This window comes from Zingiber officinale, chromosome 1B (assembly GCF_018446385.1).
Source record: "Zingiber officinale cultivar Zhangliang chromosome 1B, Zo_v1.1, whole genome shotgun sequence".
In the NCBI taxonomy this organism is placed as follows: domain Eukaryota; kingdom Viridiplantae; phylum Streptophyta; class Magnoliopsida; order Zingiberales; family Zingiberaceae; genus Zingiber; species Zingiber officinale.
The window spans coordinates 146,208,544-146,223,450 of NC_055986.1; the positions used below are offsets into that span (position 1 = coordinate 146,208,544).

General features: G+C 35.0%; 2 protein-coding genes across 5 annotated transcripts; one reads left to right on the top strand and one right to left on the bottom strand.

Moving 5' to 3' along the window:
• Nucleotides 1-3,218: 3,218 nt before the first annotated feature.
• On the bottom strand, nt 3,219-8,306 carry LOC121983968 (sulfate transporter 1.2-like). 4 transcript variants are annotated; one of them, XM_042536706.1, is made up of 15 exons: nt 8,155-8,306; nt 7,982-8,086; nt 6,379-6,847; nt 6,253-6,301; nt 5,958-6,165; nt 5,697-5,871; nt 5,547-5,612; nt 5,340-5,453; nt 5,131-5,247; nt 4,917-5,043; nt 4,542-4,828; nt 4,269-4,459; nt 3,836-3,921; nt 3,679-3,755; nt 3,219-3,568 (listed from the first exon to the last, which is right to left on the bottom strand). In XM_042536706.1, the coding sequence occupies exons 3-15, from the start codon at nt 6,712-6,714 to the stop codon at nt 3,425-3,427; spliced, it is 1,977 nt and encodes a 658-aa protein (XP_042392640.1). In that variant the 5' UTR covers nt 6,715-6,847; nt 7,982-8,086; nt 8,155-8,306; the 3' UTR covers nt 3,219-3,424. The 4 variants fall into 4 exon arrangements, with proteins under 4 accessions (XP_042392640.1, XP_042392623.1, XP_042392648.1 ...); XM_042536689.1 differs by having other exon boundaries at nt 6,379-6,867; XM_042536714.1 differs by lacking the exon at nt 8,155-8,306 and having other exon boundaries at nt 7,982-8,148.
• A 5,518-nt stretch (nt 8,307-13,824) lies between these two features.
• Nucleotides 13,825-14,788, top strand: LOC121984010 (protein EMBRYO DEFECTIVE 514-like). The gene is made up of 2 exons (XM_042536765.1): nt 13,825-14,213; nt 14,346-14,788. Exons 1-2 carry the CDS (start codon nt 13,848-13,850, stop codon nt 14,667-14,669), a joined length of 690 nt encoding a protein of 229 aa, XP_042392699.1. The 5' UTR covers nt 13,825-13,847; the 3' UTR covers nt 14,670-14,788.
• The last annotated feature ends 119 nt before the right edge of the window (nt 14,789-14,907 follow it).

The window sequence follows — 14,907 nt, forward strand, 5'->3', positions numbered from 1 at the left end:
ATAGTTTAATTTGTTCTTAATTCTCAATTTAATATTAGGAAAGTAATTGCTTGTTGTTGCAAACATGAATGGTAGCACCAAAATTAAGCCACCAATCATTGGACTTTGTTACAATCATGTTGGTTTTGATTATCATGTCAATTTCCATTTCTGAGATCATTGCATAGATTTCTTCATGTTGTTTTTCAATGATATTGGTGTTATTGATATTGATTTCTTTCTTATACCTACAGTCATTTTTATGATGACCTTTCTTGCCACAATTGAAACATTTACCAAGAAACTTTTTCTAGCCATTTCTGGACATCTTGAACTTTCTATAATTATTGACCTTAAAGTTCTTTTTAAACTTGCTTGCTTCGACAACATTAACTTTAGAGGATTCATTGCTATTACCCTTGGGATTACGAGACAGTCTCCTCTTCAATCCTCAAATATTTTTCCAAGTCATTCAAGGTTATACTATCACTACTATGTAAAAGTTTCTTTCTATAACCATTCCAACTTTAGAGTAATTTAGCAATAATTGTACCCACTTGTAATGATTCAAAATTTTTCACTTTTAATTCACAAAGCTTGATAACAATGAGTTGCAATTCATATATTTGATCAACAACAAACTTGGTAGCAATCATGACAAATTCAATGTACTTCAAATAAAGAATTTGTTTGTACCTTCTTTTTCGGCTTTATATTTATATTCAAGTGGATTCCATATCTCTATTAGAGATTCAATTGAATTGTAGAAATCATATAATCTATCAGAGAGAGTATTGAGAATGTGACCATAGCATATCACAATGTCTTCTTCACACTTCTTTCGTGCAACCTTGACTATATCAAAATCATTATCCATTGGTTCTAGAAATAACTCCAACTTTGGACTAAGACCATATGCACCCTTGAGAATAGAAAGTAGGAAAAATAATTTTCCTTTCCGGTGGGTAAAATTGGTGTCATCGAATCAATCAAGTTGAACATTTGGATTAAGAAAAGATGACATATTCTTTTCGGTTTCCATTACATGAATAAAACCTTAAAGATTGTTGGAGGAATATCTAAGTAAGCACTTGGAAACGAAGAAAATCTAGAAACAGAGATCTATGAAGGTGGAATGAATTTATGGTTTATCAAAATGCTTGGGTTGAGGCATATGATGTTGGCGCAGCGGGACCGGCAAAAGGGGGTGAATTGCCTAAAATAGAAAAATAAAACTCCTTCCCGATCCTTGGACTTAGACTAGAAACGCAATTAAAAATAGAATTAACAACTTAAAGAAATAAGTAAAAGGCCACTATTTACTTGGTTACAACCTAATTGGTTAGTGGTTGAAAAACTCACTAAGAATCTCCTTCTCTGAAGGCGGAGAAGCCTTTTACACACACTGAAAGCTCATAAATAACTAGGAAAATGATTACAGAAGTTGTTATTAATTTCCTAGGTCCAGGGGTCTTTTATAGCTCTTGGAAAATCTTATCCGTGACTTAAAGGCACCTCCAAAGAGGTTGGAGGGCACCTCCAGCGAAGAGCGGCTAACTTTCTGGTCGAAGGCGCCTTCCATGCTCATGGAGGGTGCCTTACATACTCATGAAGGGTGCCTTCCATGCCCATGGAAGGCGCCTCCCGCCTGAAGGTTGCAGAGGCGCGGGGGCGCCTCGAAGGTGTCTTTAATGTCTTTTGAAGGCGCCTCTAGCGGCAAGTATAGTCTCTATACGCTCTTCTGCTGCTCTGATCGCCTAGGTGATTACTGCCAACCGAAATAGAGCTCATCCGAATTCAATTTCCGGTCTTCTCCTCGAGCAGGCTTCCGCTTCAGCTTCTCGTCCCTCAAACGTAGCGTACATTCTTCTCGTCCACCGATGTACTCTTCCGCGGCACCTTGTCCCTTAGATGCATTGAGCCGGTAGGCTCCCTTTTCGTGTCATCCTTCTCGTTAGCTGTGTCTTCCGCTCGACTTCTTGTGCTCCTAAGCTCCTGCACACTTAGACACAAGGATCAAACCAAAACAAGACCTAACTTAACTTGATTGATCACACCAAAACAACCACAGGATCCAACATATGAAAATACTTTCCTTTAAGGTTTTATTTGCCCTCACTATCTACAATTTGTTAATGAGTTTTATCTACAAATTACTCCTAAGATACAACAACCCTCTCAACACAATATATAGTAAAATATTGAGTTGCCACAGACATGGAAATCTCTAGAAATCTAAATATTTATAGAGATGGGTCTCTTTTCGTGAATCAACGTGTCAACAATTCAAATGAAAAGACACATTGAATCAAATCAAATTCTTTCACATGTATTTCAATCTCTTACACCTTTATTGCGAGCACAGAATAGAAAGAGCACGTCCAAGCAAGTCTCGGACAGAATGTTCCTACATGTATGGGTTTTCCTCGAATACATCACATGTCTCCCTAAAGTCAAGTTGAGGTGTAAAGTCGAATAAAGTCTGATTCTGAAAACGTAGTGTGCTGAGCAATCTAAATATAAACTGATCCATGAGCACAAGTCGGGGAGTCAAGTTGTTGAGCTAAAATAGTCAACTGCTCGATCCCACTATGGTCATGAGGAGAATAAGAAGGAAGCAGCGGAGAGACATTCCCAATCGGGTGTGCTCTATAATGAATAAGCAGTGCAAGAATGTTCCCAAAATGAACGCACAGTTAAAATTGTGTGTGACTTTTTCAAGGATATTCTCAATAGGAGCAAAACAGATGATGTCCTTCCTTCCAAATGGTCCAGTATTATCTACCCAAGAATGTTTCCAATAGGGATGTTCATAAAGTGTTCATGAATAAAATCCTATGTCATCTTTCTCATGATGTTTCCAAAATGTGTGGACGGTTGAAATCATGTATGCTCTTTTATTGGGTCGTATGGACGATGAGTACCAAATTGTAAGACTGCCTGGCCTCGTGGCCTAAGACATCTGTACGATGACCTATATGCTAGCCGTGTGCCTGAGAAATTCAAAGCCACCCTTGGCTGTGAAGCTGTTCAGAAATCCAGCCGCACGCACGAGGTGCTTAGAAATCTAGCCACGTGGTGCCTAGTCACTCGGAGTAATGCAACAGATCGCTCGCTTACTCATAAGGCGGCCACTCGGCTACTCCCTGCTCGACACTTCATTAATTTGATGGGTTCAGCACGGGGCATCTGACGCTCTTCCCCGGCGGAAGGTCCATGGTGCATCACTCGAAAACAAATTCGTTAATGCTACAGTTCGCATTCTTATTCGTGTGATAGCAAGCTGAGGAGAAAGAAACCCAGCAACTCATGCGCAATAGAAAGACCCAAAATCAGGCAAATACATAAACAAGCAGCATCTGATTCTTTTTCGAGGAAAATATGAGCTTCTTGCAGTGACCACTTCAATTCATCAAAGAATGAATCTTGCAGCACTTCATCAAGTTCATGCGTCTCTCCTTGAGTTCAAAGAACATGACATCACGGCTTCGCCGACAGAGAGGAATATCTTGTCCTGGCTTATCAGCTCTGTGAACTTCGCCAAATGGAGCTTCTGAATCACCACTGGACCAGGGTTTGCAAGAACAAGCTGGAGGACAGATATGAAGACTGTAAGACTAGTTTATCAAAGAATTCGGTTGGTAGTCGGCAAGTGACTTCGGTTGTTACTAGAATGGGATAGTACTACTAACTACTAACCTGAACTTCTTGCTTTTGGAGGGTCTTGTAGAGTTCTTCAAAGGCGTGGATGCCACTCGTGTCGATATCTATCACAGCTGCAAAATAAGGTACAATATACATCAGAATTGTTTGATAACAAGGGAAGATAAACAAGAAAAAGCAATTAGCCGCTGACGTGACATGTCGACAATCAATATAGTTATTTTAGGTAGACTTTTAGCATTTAGCTGCTCCTCTTCATCTCTTAACCATCTTAGGATCCTGCAATATATAACCAGCCATAGCAATCATTAGTTATGTGACTAAAGGAGTTTATAAAACCAGTATTTGCACTGAAATTTGAGAGCACTATACTAATAGTTCATTGATAAAATGATAAATAGAAGTGATGCTAAAAAAGGAAACTAGCACACAGTAGCAGTACTATGAAAAACAGTGTGATCTTGATTGCCTACAAACACATTCATGAAACATAAAACTAAGATGCTGAATAGCACATTCTATCACTCAAACAACTTTTGAAAATTTGTAAGATTGATTGCATTGGAAAATACAGAACCAAGAAGAAATCATAAATTTGAAAATACGCATTGTCAATTTGTCTTTACCTCTCCTTGACATAGTTAGAGTTCGTGAAGTAAACAGCTGAATCAATTCTTACTATCAAAACTCCGGGAACCTTGGCTGCTTCTGGGTACTGTTCAATGTTTCTATATAGTGTTGTTTTTGGAAGATTCCCAAGTAAAGCAGTTCTTGGTCTTGTTACTTGCAGGAGGATCTTTGCAAGTGAAATACAGACCTATATGGAGGAACAATTTCATTGCAGATGAAAGTGGGGCAGCAATAATAAAAGGAGAGACGAAGATCAAATAGATTCTTACAGCAATCAAGAGACCAATTTCAACAGATACAAAAACTACTCCAAGGAAGGCTCCCATGCACGCAATAAAATCAAACTTATCAACTTTCCAAATGCGTAATGCTGCTTCATAATCAATGAGACCAATCACTGCCGAGATAATAATAGAAGAAAGTATCGCGTTTGGGGTGTACTTGAAGAGAGGTGTGATCAATAGCAAGGTAAGCATCACTACCAGTGACATAACAATATTGGACACAGTTGTCTGACAGCCAGACATGAAATTGACAGCTGAACGTGAAAAGGAACCTGCAGGAAATACATGTTTCGATATCTTAATGGCGGTGATAGTTCTCCTCCATCAATGAACAATTTCAGATAATGCCTAATTCATTACCTGTTGCCACATAGCAGGAAGTCATTGAGCCAATTATGTTCATGGTTCCAAGTGCAACCATTTCCTTGTTTCCATCCAACTGGTAATCCTTCATGGCAGCAAATGTTCTTCCAATTGCAATTGCTTCCTGTGGATGTACAGTGTGTCTTCTAACTTCAATTGAATTGGAAATATTAATTTTGCGATTTTAGTGTCACGGTTAGAGGTTTGGTACCGTTAAAGCTATCATTCCAGCTACCACTCCGATTTTGAATCCTTTTGCAGCGTAAGGGCCGCTGAAATGAATCTGGGTGACAGAGGATGGATTGATTCCTCTGTCTATCTTTTTCACCTGCATAGAATTTGCAAATGAACCCCAGTTCAGTATACTAACTGAATATAATTATCGTCACTTGCACAGCTATAGCAGAGGTAAGAACTTACAATCTGTACGCCGTGCTTATCAGCCCTGGTTATGTATACGAAAAAAGTGGAGACGATAACCGATACCAGTGGTGCCATTGCAGGTACCCAAAAAAGCTTTTTCCTTTTCTTCCCCTGTAAAATTAATTGCAATTACTAAAAGATGTAAAATTAATCATAAAAATTCTCCCGTTTGCATTCTTCTTGAAATGAGGATTGATGGCGCACAATGTACTTAGCGAACATTAGAAATGCCAAAAAGGATGCTCCAATCAATATTGTCTGCCAGTTCCACTGCAAAATTGTCAAACTTCAGTGAGATTTAGCGAAACAATCAACTCGCAATAAGTAAAAGACAGGGATAGTTAGTAGAATTACCCCATGGTGAACAGAACCCCAAACCGACTTCATCACGGAAACAATATCTGTATTCTTGGTGAAATTTTTAATTCCAAGAAATCCCTTTAGTTGCTGAAGAGCGATAGTAATTGCAGCACCACCCATAAATCCAACAATTGCAGCATGTGAGAGAAATTCGATAAGAAAGCCTAGCCTGTATTATCAAACAATAGAACTGGCATCACTTTTTGAACTAGGATCATGCACAGAGAGAGAGAGAGAGAGAGGGAGAAAATTCACCTAAGCAAACCCAATGCTGCTTGAACGACACCAGCAAAAAAGGTTGCTGTGAATGCAAGCTGACGGTATTCCTCCTTGTTAGTTGTAGGATCTATTTCATTTTGTAGAAGAGTTCCAAGCAAGAGAGAGATAACTGCTACTGGTCCAATAGCAATATCCAATGAGCTACCCATTACCGCATAAATTAGTGGTGGAACAAAACTAGAGTCTGTCAGGGAGAAAAGTGGTTAGTTTTAAATTTAAATCACAAAGGACATTAAGTTTACTTCGTGTGATCTAAAGAAGTCTAACTTACAGAGCCCATATTTTGGGTCAAGATTAGCAAGTTTAGCGTATCCAATGTCCTAGTTCAACAGTGATATGGTTTCAGAAATTGTATAAAAAAGAGAATCAACATATTCATATCTCTAGACATGCATACCTGAGGGATACAAAGACTAGCAATTGTCAGACCAGCAATTACGTCACCCTTAAACTTAGAAATGTTGTAGTTTCTTCCCCAGTCAAGGATCGGAAACAAGAACTGAAGACCCAAAACCAGCTTCCTGGATCTAGGCTGATCCTTGTAAGGGCGTAGTGGATCGTCTGCGAAGAATGTCTCTTTCAATGCATCTTTGAATTCTTTGACAAATTTCCTCTGAGGTGGGAATCCCACCTTGTGAACACACTTTAAGCTCTCTGTGTGTGTGATAGAGGAAAAATGATTGTCTAACTCAATATCCTTGTTTTCAGCTTCAGCTATGATTGACTTCACCATTGTTTGGTTTGTGCTGATAGAAATGATGGTGCTAAAATTGGTGGGAACAAACACTGGCCTCCAAAAGCAAAACAATGCTCAGAAATCAACTTAATTGTCGTTGAATTTCAGCAGATGCCGCCACACAAAGTAACTATGTTGGATCCACTTGTTCTGTCAGTACATTATTCAGCATAAATGCAAAAGACAGACACTAAAAAACAAATTAAAGTAGATAACAATAGCAATGTGTCACTTGCTTACAAACAACCATGCCAAAAGAATTAATTGATTTTGTTCTAATACCAACATATCAAATGAGCGTGTGTGTAACAATTTAAAATTTTAATAAAATCAAAGCAAAAGTGACAGAAACCATCACGACATATGCAATTTACCAAGAAGAATCATATTCTCGTGAGTATATAGAGACAATCTAAGGGCTGAGCACCATACTGTTCAAATTTATCGAGTGTCTCTCAAACTGCCATCCCAGTTGTGAATCTAGACTGTAAATGAACTATATGCAAGATAATAAAAGACTGTAAGAGATTTGTAGCAAAATATCGATGATAAATGTTTTACAATGTGTGAGAGGCCTATGTCTATGATGATTGACTTAGAAATCAATCGGCATTTATGATGAAATGTTTCCTCCTTGCAGATTACCTTTTTCAAACCCATATATTCTTTTTTATTCCATTAGTTCGATGCCTTTAGGTGAAAGTGGCAGGAATGGACTACTGTCAATACGAAAAAAAGGCACTTCACGCAGTTCTACTACTACCTTCTTCGTGCACTAGAAGTATTTAGCACAAGCATAGTTTGGAAGAACAAAGCACAACCATGAAACTTTCAGAAAGTCCAGCGCTTCCAAGAAAAAACATCTTAATAAATGAAAGAGGTTCATTGCTAGAAAAGTTTGAAGTGTATACGATAGTACTCAAGATAATCTTCTGAGATTGGGATAAGGATCGTTTGCCATCCAAAGTGCAAAAGACAGATTGAAACGAAAGGAACGACCTATCGCCAAATCCCGTTGTTGAATTAAAAACCCTGGCTTTTAGATCAAAATACAGATAATTTAAAATCTAAAGACCAAAGATCCGAAGCAATCAGCAGGATCCAGAAACCAAACGAAGTAAAATCCCCACCATGTCAAACAAATGTCGCATCAGACAAATCTTCCTCGAATCATTGCAATGCGGAAAAGGTCAAAACCTTTTAGCCAACACGCCCAATGATAAAGAAACGGGAAAAAGTGGTGAGGAACCCAAAAAGAACTCACATTTAAACTGCGGGACTAAATCTCCCTCATCCACAGTGGAGTATCCACGATTTGCCTCTTCCCAGTTCGTGCACTGCCCACCGCCACTACCCGTTCGAACATTCGCTGTAAAGGTCAAGAATGAACTACTCGCATGCAAAGCGTTCTTATATGAAAACCACCCGATCTCCTACCTTCATCATTATGCCACCGATCCAAACCCTCGATCCCCGCCGGGGTGTGGGATTTGGAAAGGTAACCGTAGACAGAGTGAAATGCTCTGGAAATCGGAGGAGGAAAAGAAGGAGAAGACCGCAAACGCGTCCCCATCCATTGAAAATGATTTGACGACAAGCTTCCTTACCGAATATTACCGTAATAAATGGGATGCCAAAAGTGTGATCAAGTAATTACCAGTAATTATAAAAGTAAACTAAAATTTAGGAAGATAATAGGCAAAATACCGTGTTTTTGGTATTATTTGAGCATGGATTTAATTAAAAATCCATTTTAGGAAGATAAATTAAAAGGTTCTCATTAGTTTTGTTATCACAACAGCCACCCTAGATGAAAAATATCAAAATAAGGTCTCTATCTATTTTTTTTATCTTTATTATAATATATTTGTCAAAATTATTACCTTAATTAAAATTTATCAAAATATGTATTTCTTTAATAATTTTAAACAAAAGCTGCTATAATAATATTATTAAAATAAAAATAAAATGAGATCTATTTAAAATTTTTAAAATTTGATAATAAAAAAGCGTCATGTTTATTGTTGCGCTAAATTAAAGATAAATCCGCTGGTTTAAATGCTAAATAAATTTTTTTATTAAGAATAATTGAATATCTAGAGAATAAATAAAGAAAATTATAGCCATTTAAATTTTTTATGATAATTAAAATAAAATAAAATTTTAAATACTGTGTTTACTCTTAGGGTATATATATATATATATATATATATATATATATATATATATATATATATATATATATATATATATATATAGGAAAAAATATTCAAATATAATTATAAACAAATCACCTCATAATTTGGTAGTTTTATATAGCTAAAGCTTAAATAATGGCAACAATTGGTTTAAATTAATAGTAATTGTTCAGACTATGTATCTAAGTTTTTTTAAAAAATATTTAAATTACTAAATCACAAACTAATCTTCTAAAATATCCCTTCCCTCTTTCCTTTTTTTTTTTTAAAAAAAAGGAAAACAATAAATTGTTTGTTTTATTGATAAATCGTAAGAAAATAATTAGTATATTCTGTGTCCAATTGAATTAATGAGTTATGTTAAATAAAATAGGCGCTTTGGCTTGGGGTTATTGTTGATAATTTTAGTAGGTTATTAATAATATTTTATTTGGTTTAAATATTCAGCGATTCTTATAATGTAACATTAATCTTAGGGTACGTTAGTTTACGCATGTTTCATTTTTCATTTTCTCGAAAACGCTCATTTTCTAGAAAATAAAAAATATTTTTTTGTATTTTTTTTAGAAAATACTATCTATTTTTTAGAAAATAGACATGGAAAATGTAAATCAAACATCATTTTTAAAAAATACATGTTTTTCAAAAAAAAAAAAACATGCAAACCAAACACACACTTAGTTTATTTGTATTTTCATTTTCATACAACTGTATTTTTCATATTTTTTTTGAAAATGATTTTTTCACTTTTTCTATTTTCTTAGAAAATGTTCTTTTTAAAAAAAATGAATATGAAAAATACAAATAAATGTATTTTCTATTTTCTCATAAAATGAAAATAGAAAACAACGTAGAAAATATTGAGAAAATAGAAAACAACGTAGAAAATATAAACCAAATAATGATTCCGGAGTTAATAATATTTTTTCAAAATTATCCTTCGAGGCGAGCAGACGGCGATGACAACCGGGCGACGACTGCGAGCAAGTTGTGATGGCAAGCAGGTGGCGACTGTGGAGCCATAACGGTGACGGCGACTATGGAGCAACGACGACGAGCAAGTGGTGACTGTGGAGCAATGGCGGCGACAATGAACAAGTGGCGATGGCGAGCAGGTGGTGATTGCAGAGCAACGATGGTGACGACGAGCAAGCACCGACTGCAAAGCAATGACGACAACGATAAGCAGATGATGATTGCAGAGCAACAACGGTCAAGGTTGGCCATCGCGGAGATGGAGCAACAACGACCTAGGACGCACAATTCTCCTCCAAATAGAGTCCTATGACCAAACTATAGAAGACATCGTCCTTGTGACCTTGTCGACGAGTAGCGATAGTGGAGATGGCATCGGCGGTTCTAGGAGGAGGCAGCGTCGGTGGCTTGCGAACAAGGCGGTGCCAGCGATCGTCGGGTGAGGGAGCAACATCGCAAGACACACGATTCTCCTCCAAACAATGCCCTACAACCAAATCATGAAGGACAATGTCCTGATCCATGTGCAGCGATAGTAGAGATGACACCGACGATTCGCAGAGGAGGTGGCGTATCACGTGGGTGAAGAATAATTAAAAATTTTAATCACATATTTATATTTTTTTTAATTATATTTTAAAACATATATAAATTTATTTTAAATTTTAAAAATTATAAATCAATTATATTTATTTATTATATATATTATCAACTTATTAATTATTAATATTATTATTAATTTAATTTAAAAATTAATTAAATATGAAATTGAACAAAGGGGTAATATAATAAACGTCAAATTAAATTACAGCATTATCTAAGTTCAACATAATTATATTTTATTTCTCATAATCTTAATTAAATAATTATATGATTAAAATTATATATAATCTCGAATCAAATATTTTCTAATTGTCATAATTAAAAAGCTTGGATTAGAGTCAAAAAGATGGAATCTTGTGATTTCATCGTAAAGTCTCCCAACACAAAACTCCAAAAAGGGGAATGCTTCTATCTAAATGAAACAAAAATTTGATTGCTATTTTTTTAAAGTTTCTGGTTTTTGTCAGAAGGTGAAAAGTATTTAACAAGAAGAGATGATGCAACTGAATTATTAATTTCTTGCATATAAAATACCACTGTGTATTAGATTGATAGTCTTAAAATATATGTACAATGAAAAAAAACACAAGTAAAGAGTGCTAAAAATGCATGTAACTAAATAAACAAAAATAAAACATGACGCCCATCATTTGACATAGGAGTTGCTATGATGGCTACATTGTAGATTTGTAGTATCTTATTACAAGTTGCTACAGTATATAGCAAGTAGTTGCTATGTTGATTTGTTTATTAGAAAATAATAATTTAATTAAAATAATATTTTAGTACGTAAACTAACATGACTCCATGACATATACTACGTTTCAAATGAATATTATTGGTCATAATTTTGTAAAAGTTAATAGATAGTTATTACAAGGTTTAGTAATGGATTGCTAGTTCCTACAATAATATCAATATCTTATGTTGATTTGATTTATTGAACAACGATAATTTAGTTAAAATAATATTTCAATGAGTAAAATAAACTAAGGTGAGTCTATGATACCCACTACATTTCAAATAAATATTATCTGATCACGATCAACTATATAAAAACTAGCAACTAACAGCTAACGTTGTAACAGATCTAAGATAATGTCATTATCTCATTTCGATTTTGCTTCTTTTAGAGAGATAATCTAATTAAAATCACATTTTAACTTCAATTTCAATGATTACAACAAACTAAGGAGACTCCATAACATCTATTATATTTCAAATGAATATTATTCAATTACGATAGATTATGTAAAAATTAGCAAGTAGCTGCTATAAAGTATAAATACTAACAACTATAAAGTGTAAAAGCTAGCAACTAGTTGTTACAGCATCTATCTTAAAATTCCGTTCAACGTTATTTTAGATAGTTTAATTTAAATTGGACACCCTTCTAATTTTAATTGAAAAAGGAGCGCTCATGTGATGATTTGTCAAGTGCCTTTTTATTTTTGTCCCCCCAAAAGTTAAAAGGACATTTTATCATACTTTTCATATTAAATGTATATTTATTTCAACATTTTGGAGTAGCTATGAAATAACTATTATTGTGTTGGCCTAGGGACAAGTTTATATGGTAATGGGATGAGTGAAGTGTCTTTTGCCACGTATGAAATAGCTACTGTAAAAAAATAAATTTATCTTACTCAAGAAAACTTACATGGAATACTTTTATATTAATTTTTTAATCTAAATTAATTAAATTGGATCAAAATCATTCCAAATGATCAAATTGACTATAAAACAATTATAACAATGATTAATTGACTATTATAATGTTATAGCAATTAATTAGTAATCGTGCTATAAAAATTTTATGGTGAGAATTTTACTATGTTAAAGCTATTGGATAATATTTCAACAATTCTGACTAAATTTATAATATATATATATAAGTGCTCTATATATATTTTTTTTTATAAAGTTAAATTATTATTTTTACATATTATAATAATTATGTGGCTATTTCTATCAAAGAAATGATATAATCTTATTTAAGTTTGTTTTTATGAGAGGCATTTTCCTTTTTTTTTTCTTATATATTCTATTTTCTATTCAAGGTCTAGACTCTAGATCAGACTTTTAAGTCTTATTTAAAGTCTAATTTAGATATGCATAGAACTTGAATAATATTTTTGCTTTTTTTATAACTGTTAATTAGTTAGTTGATTACCTCCTAAAAATATCTCTTAAGATTTTCTTAAAATATATATTTATATGTTTATCTCTCTCTATATATTTCTATTTTAATTATGTCTATTTTAAGGGATTTGATAACATGTATATATTTGTGTAGCTGTGTTATCATTAATTTAGAGCTCTATAATACATTTTGATTAAGAGAAAATAAAATTCATCTTCTCCAAGTGAGAGTCTTCACCATTAGAAGGTTATATACAATTTCTTATGATTCTAGAAAATAAGATAGATCCCTACCTCAAATAAGAGATATAAAATATCCACATCAGCTTTTCCTAAATACATAATTGATTTTAAATTTTATATTTTACGTAAAAAAAACCTTTGTATCATCTATCTTATCCATTTCATAAATTTAGATTTCATGAATAATATTTCTTTAAATTTATGAAATGAAATTCAAACACTAAATATTAAAATATCATTTAATTTGGGCCGGAGAGAGACAAAATAAATGGAATAGATTAGATAATAAAAAGTATATACAAGGGAGAGACAAAAAATAAAGATACGATAAAATAAAATAAAATAATATAATATAATATTTTTTCAATATTTTTCTTTCCTAAACTCTCTATTATTATAAATATAATAATAAAAAAATAGGAAGAGAAGAAAATAATAAAAAAATAAAGATAATAAAAATTTTAGGTTAGCTCATATAGTGTGTAATGAATAATGATTATTTAAATTTAATAAAATAAATAATTTATTTTTAATTTTAGAGATATTATAGAAAAACATATGACATTCTAAAGTATTTTGAAATACTTTTAAATGTTGAGGATTCAAATGTGTATTATGGTGTTATTAGAGGGAATCTAATCCCTCATGCCTTATGATATTCTAAATAAGGATTATCTTTTCCCTTGGTAATGATCATCATCAAGGTGTTTGATAGATTAACTAAGTCTTCATGATGATTCAATTCTTAATTAAGACGTACTGCAAAATATTTTTTTTCCAGTAGAATAAAAAATCTTATATAAATAAAAACAAATATCTATGTGGGCTTTCATTCCATGGGCTTAGGCCCAATCCAAGTCCGTCTTCGCCTTCACCGCCACGTCCTCACGTTCGACCCGGCCTCGGTAACTATAATAGTCACGATCAGGGTTCCATTGCCAACCATACCCCTTTTTTCTCCTTTCGAACATGGCGGAAGAGCTAACGGAGAACCACCCCCAGATGCTCGTCGGAGACGAACGCGCCGCAAAAAAGGTGAAGCGCCAGTGCGTCTGCGACGCGCCGAAACAGGGAAGAGAAGACCGAGACGAGGAAGGCCCTGATTCGAAGAGATACAAGTTGGAGAAATGCTCGGAAGCCGGCGAGAAGCCCGATGGAGCCAAGCAAGAGGAAGAAGTCGGAGGAAATCTGGAGGCGGGAGGAGGCGGATCGGACCAGATCGAAACGAGGGCAGGAGCAAGGATCGGGCCGAAGGCGTTCCGATCGTCGACGGACATGTTCGAGTACTTTTTGAAGCTTCTCCGATCGTGGCCACCCAATCTGAATCTCAACAAGGTGAGTTTTGTCAACCTTCGGCAAAGATTTCTCCTTTTGGATTTTTAGGGTTTTGTAATCCTTTTCCTGTTTTATGGCGACAATGTGGTTGTTAACTCACGATACTGCCTTTTTCTCTGTCTCTGGTTGCAGTACGAGCACCTGGTAATGCTGAGCTTGCTGGAGAAAGGCCACCCCGAACCTGCAAAGAAGATCGGGAAAGGCATCGAAGCATTCCAGGTGCGCTACCACCCAACGTGGAAGAATCGATGCTTCTTCATTGTTCGAGTCGATGGCAGTGCTGATGATTTTAGCTTCCGCAAATGCGTCGACAACATACTGCCTTTGCCTGACCATATGAAAGTGAACTCAGCATCAAACAACTTGTCCGGCGACAGAAATGGAAGCCGTTCCAGGGGAGGTGGGAGAAGAGGCGGTCGAGGGCCTCGAGGCTATGGGAGGAAGGGCAAGCGTTAGGCGATCGTTCTCTGTGGTTTCTTTCAGAAGTGTAAATCAATGCTAGATCGAGTGCTAAGTTAAAAAGATAGGACCTTTTTGTTTATATTGATGCCCCATCATTGGACATTTTGGTGCCTTGTTCAGTGATTATAGACTTATAGTTCGTCTTAGTGCCTTTTCATATTAAGCTCTATCGACCTCATAAGCGGAACCACTACTAACTCTGTCTAAAACTCATTAATGGCTAAGATGTATG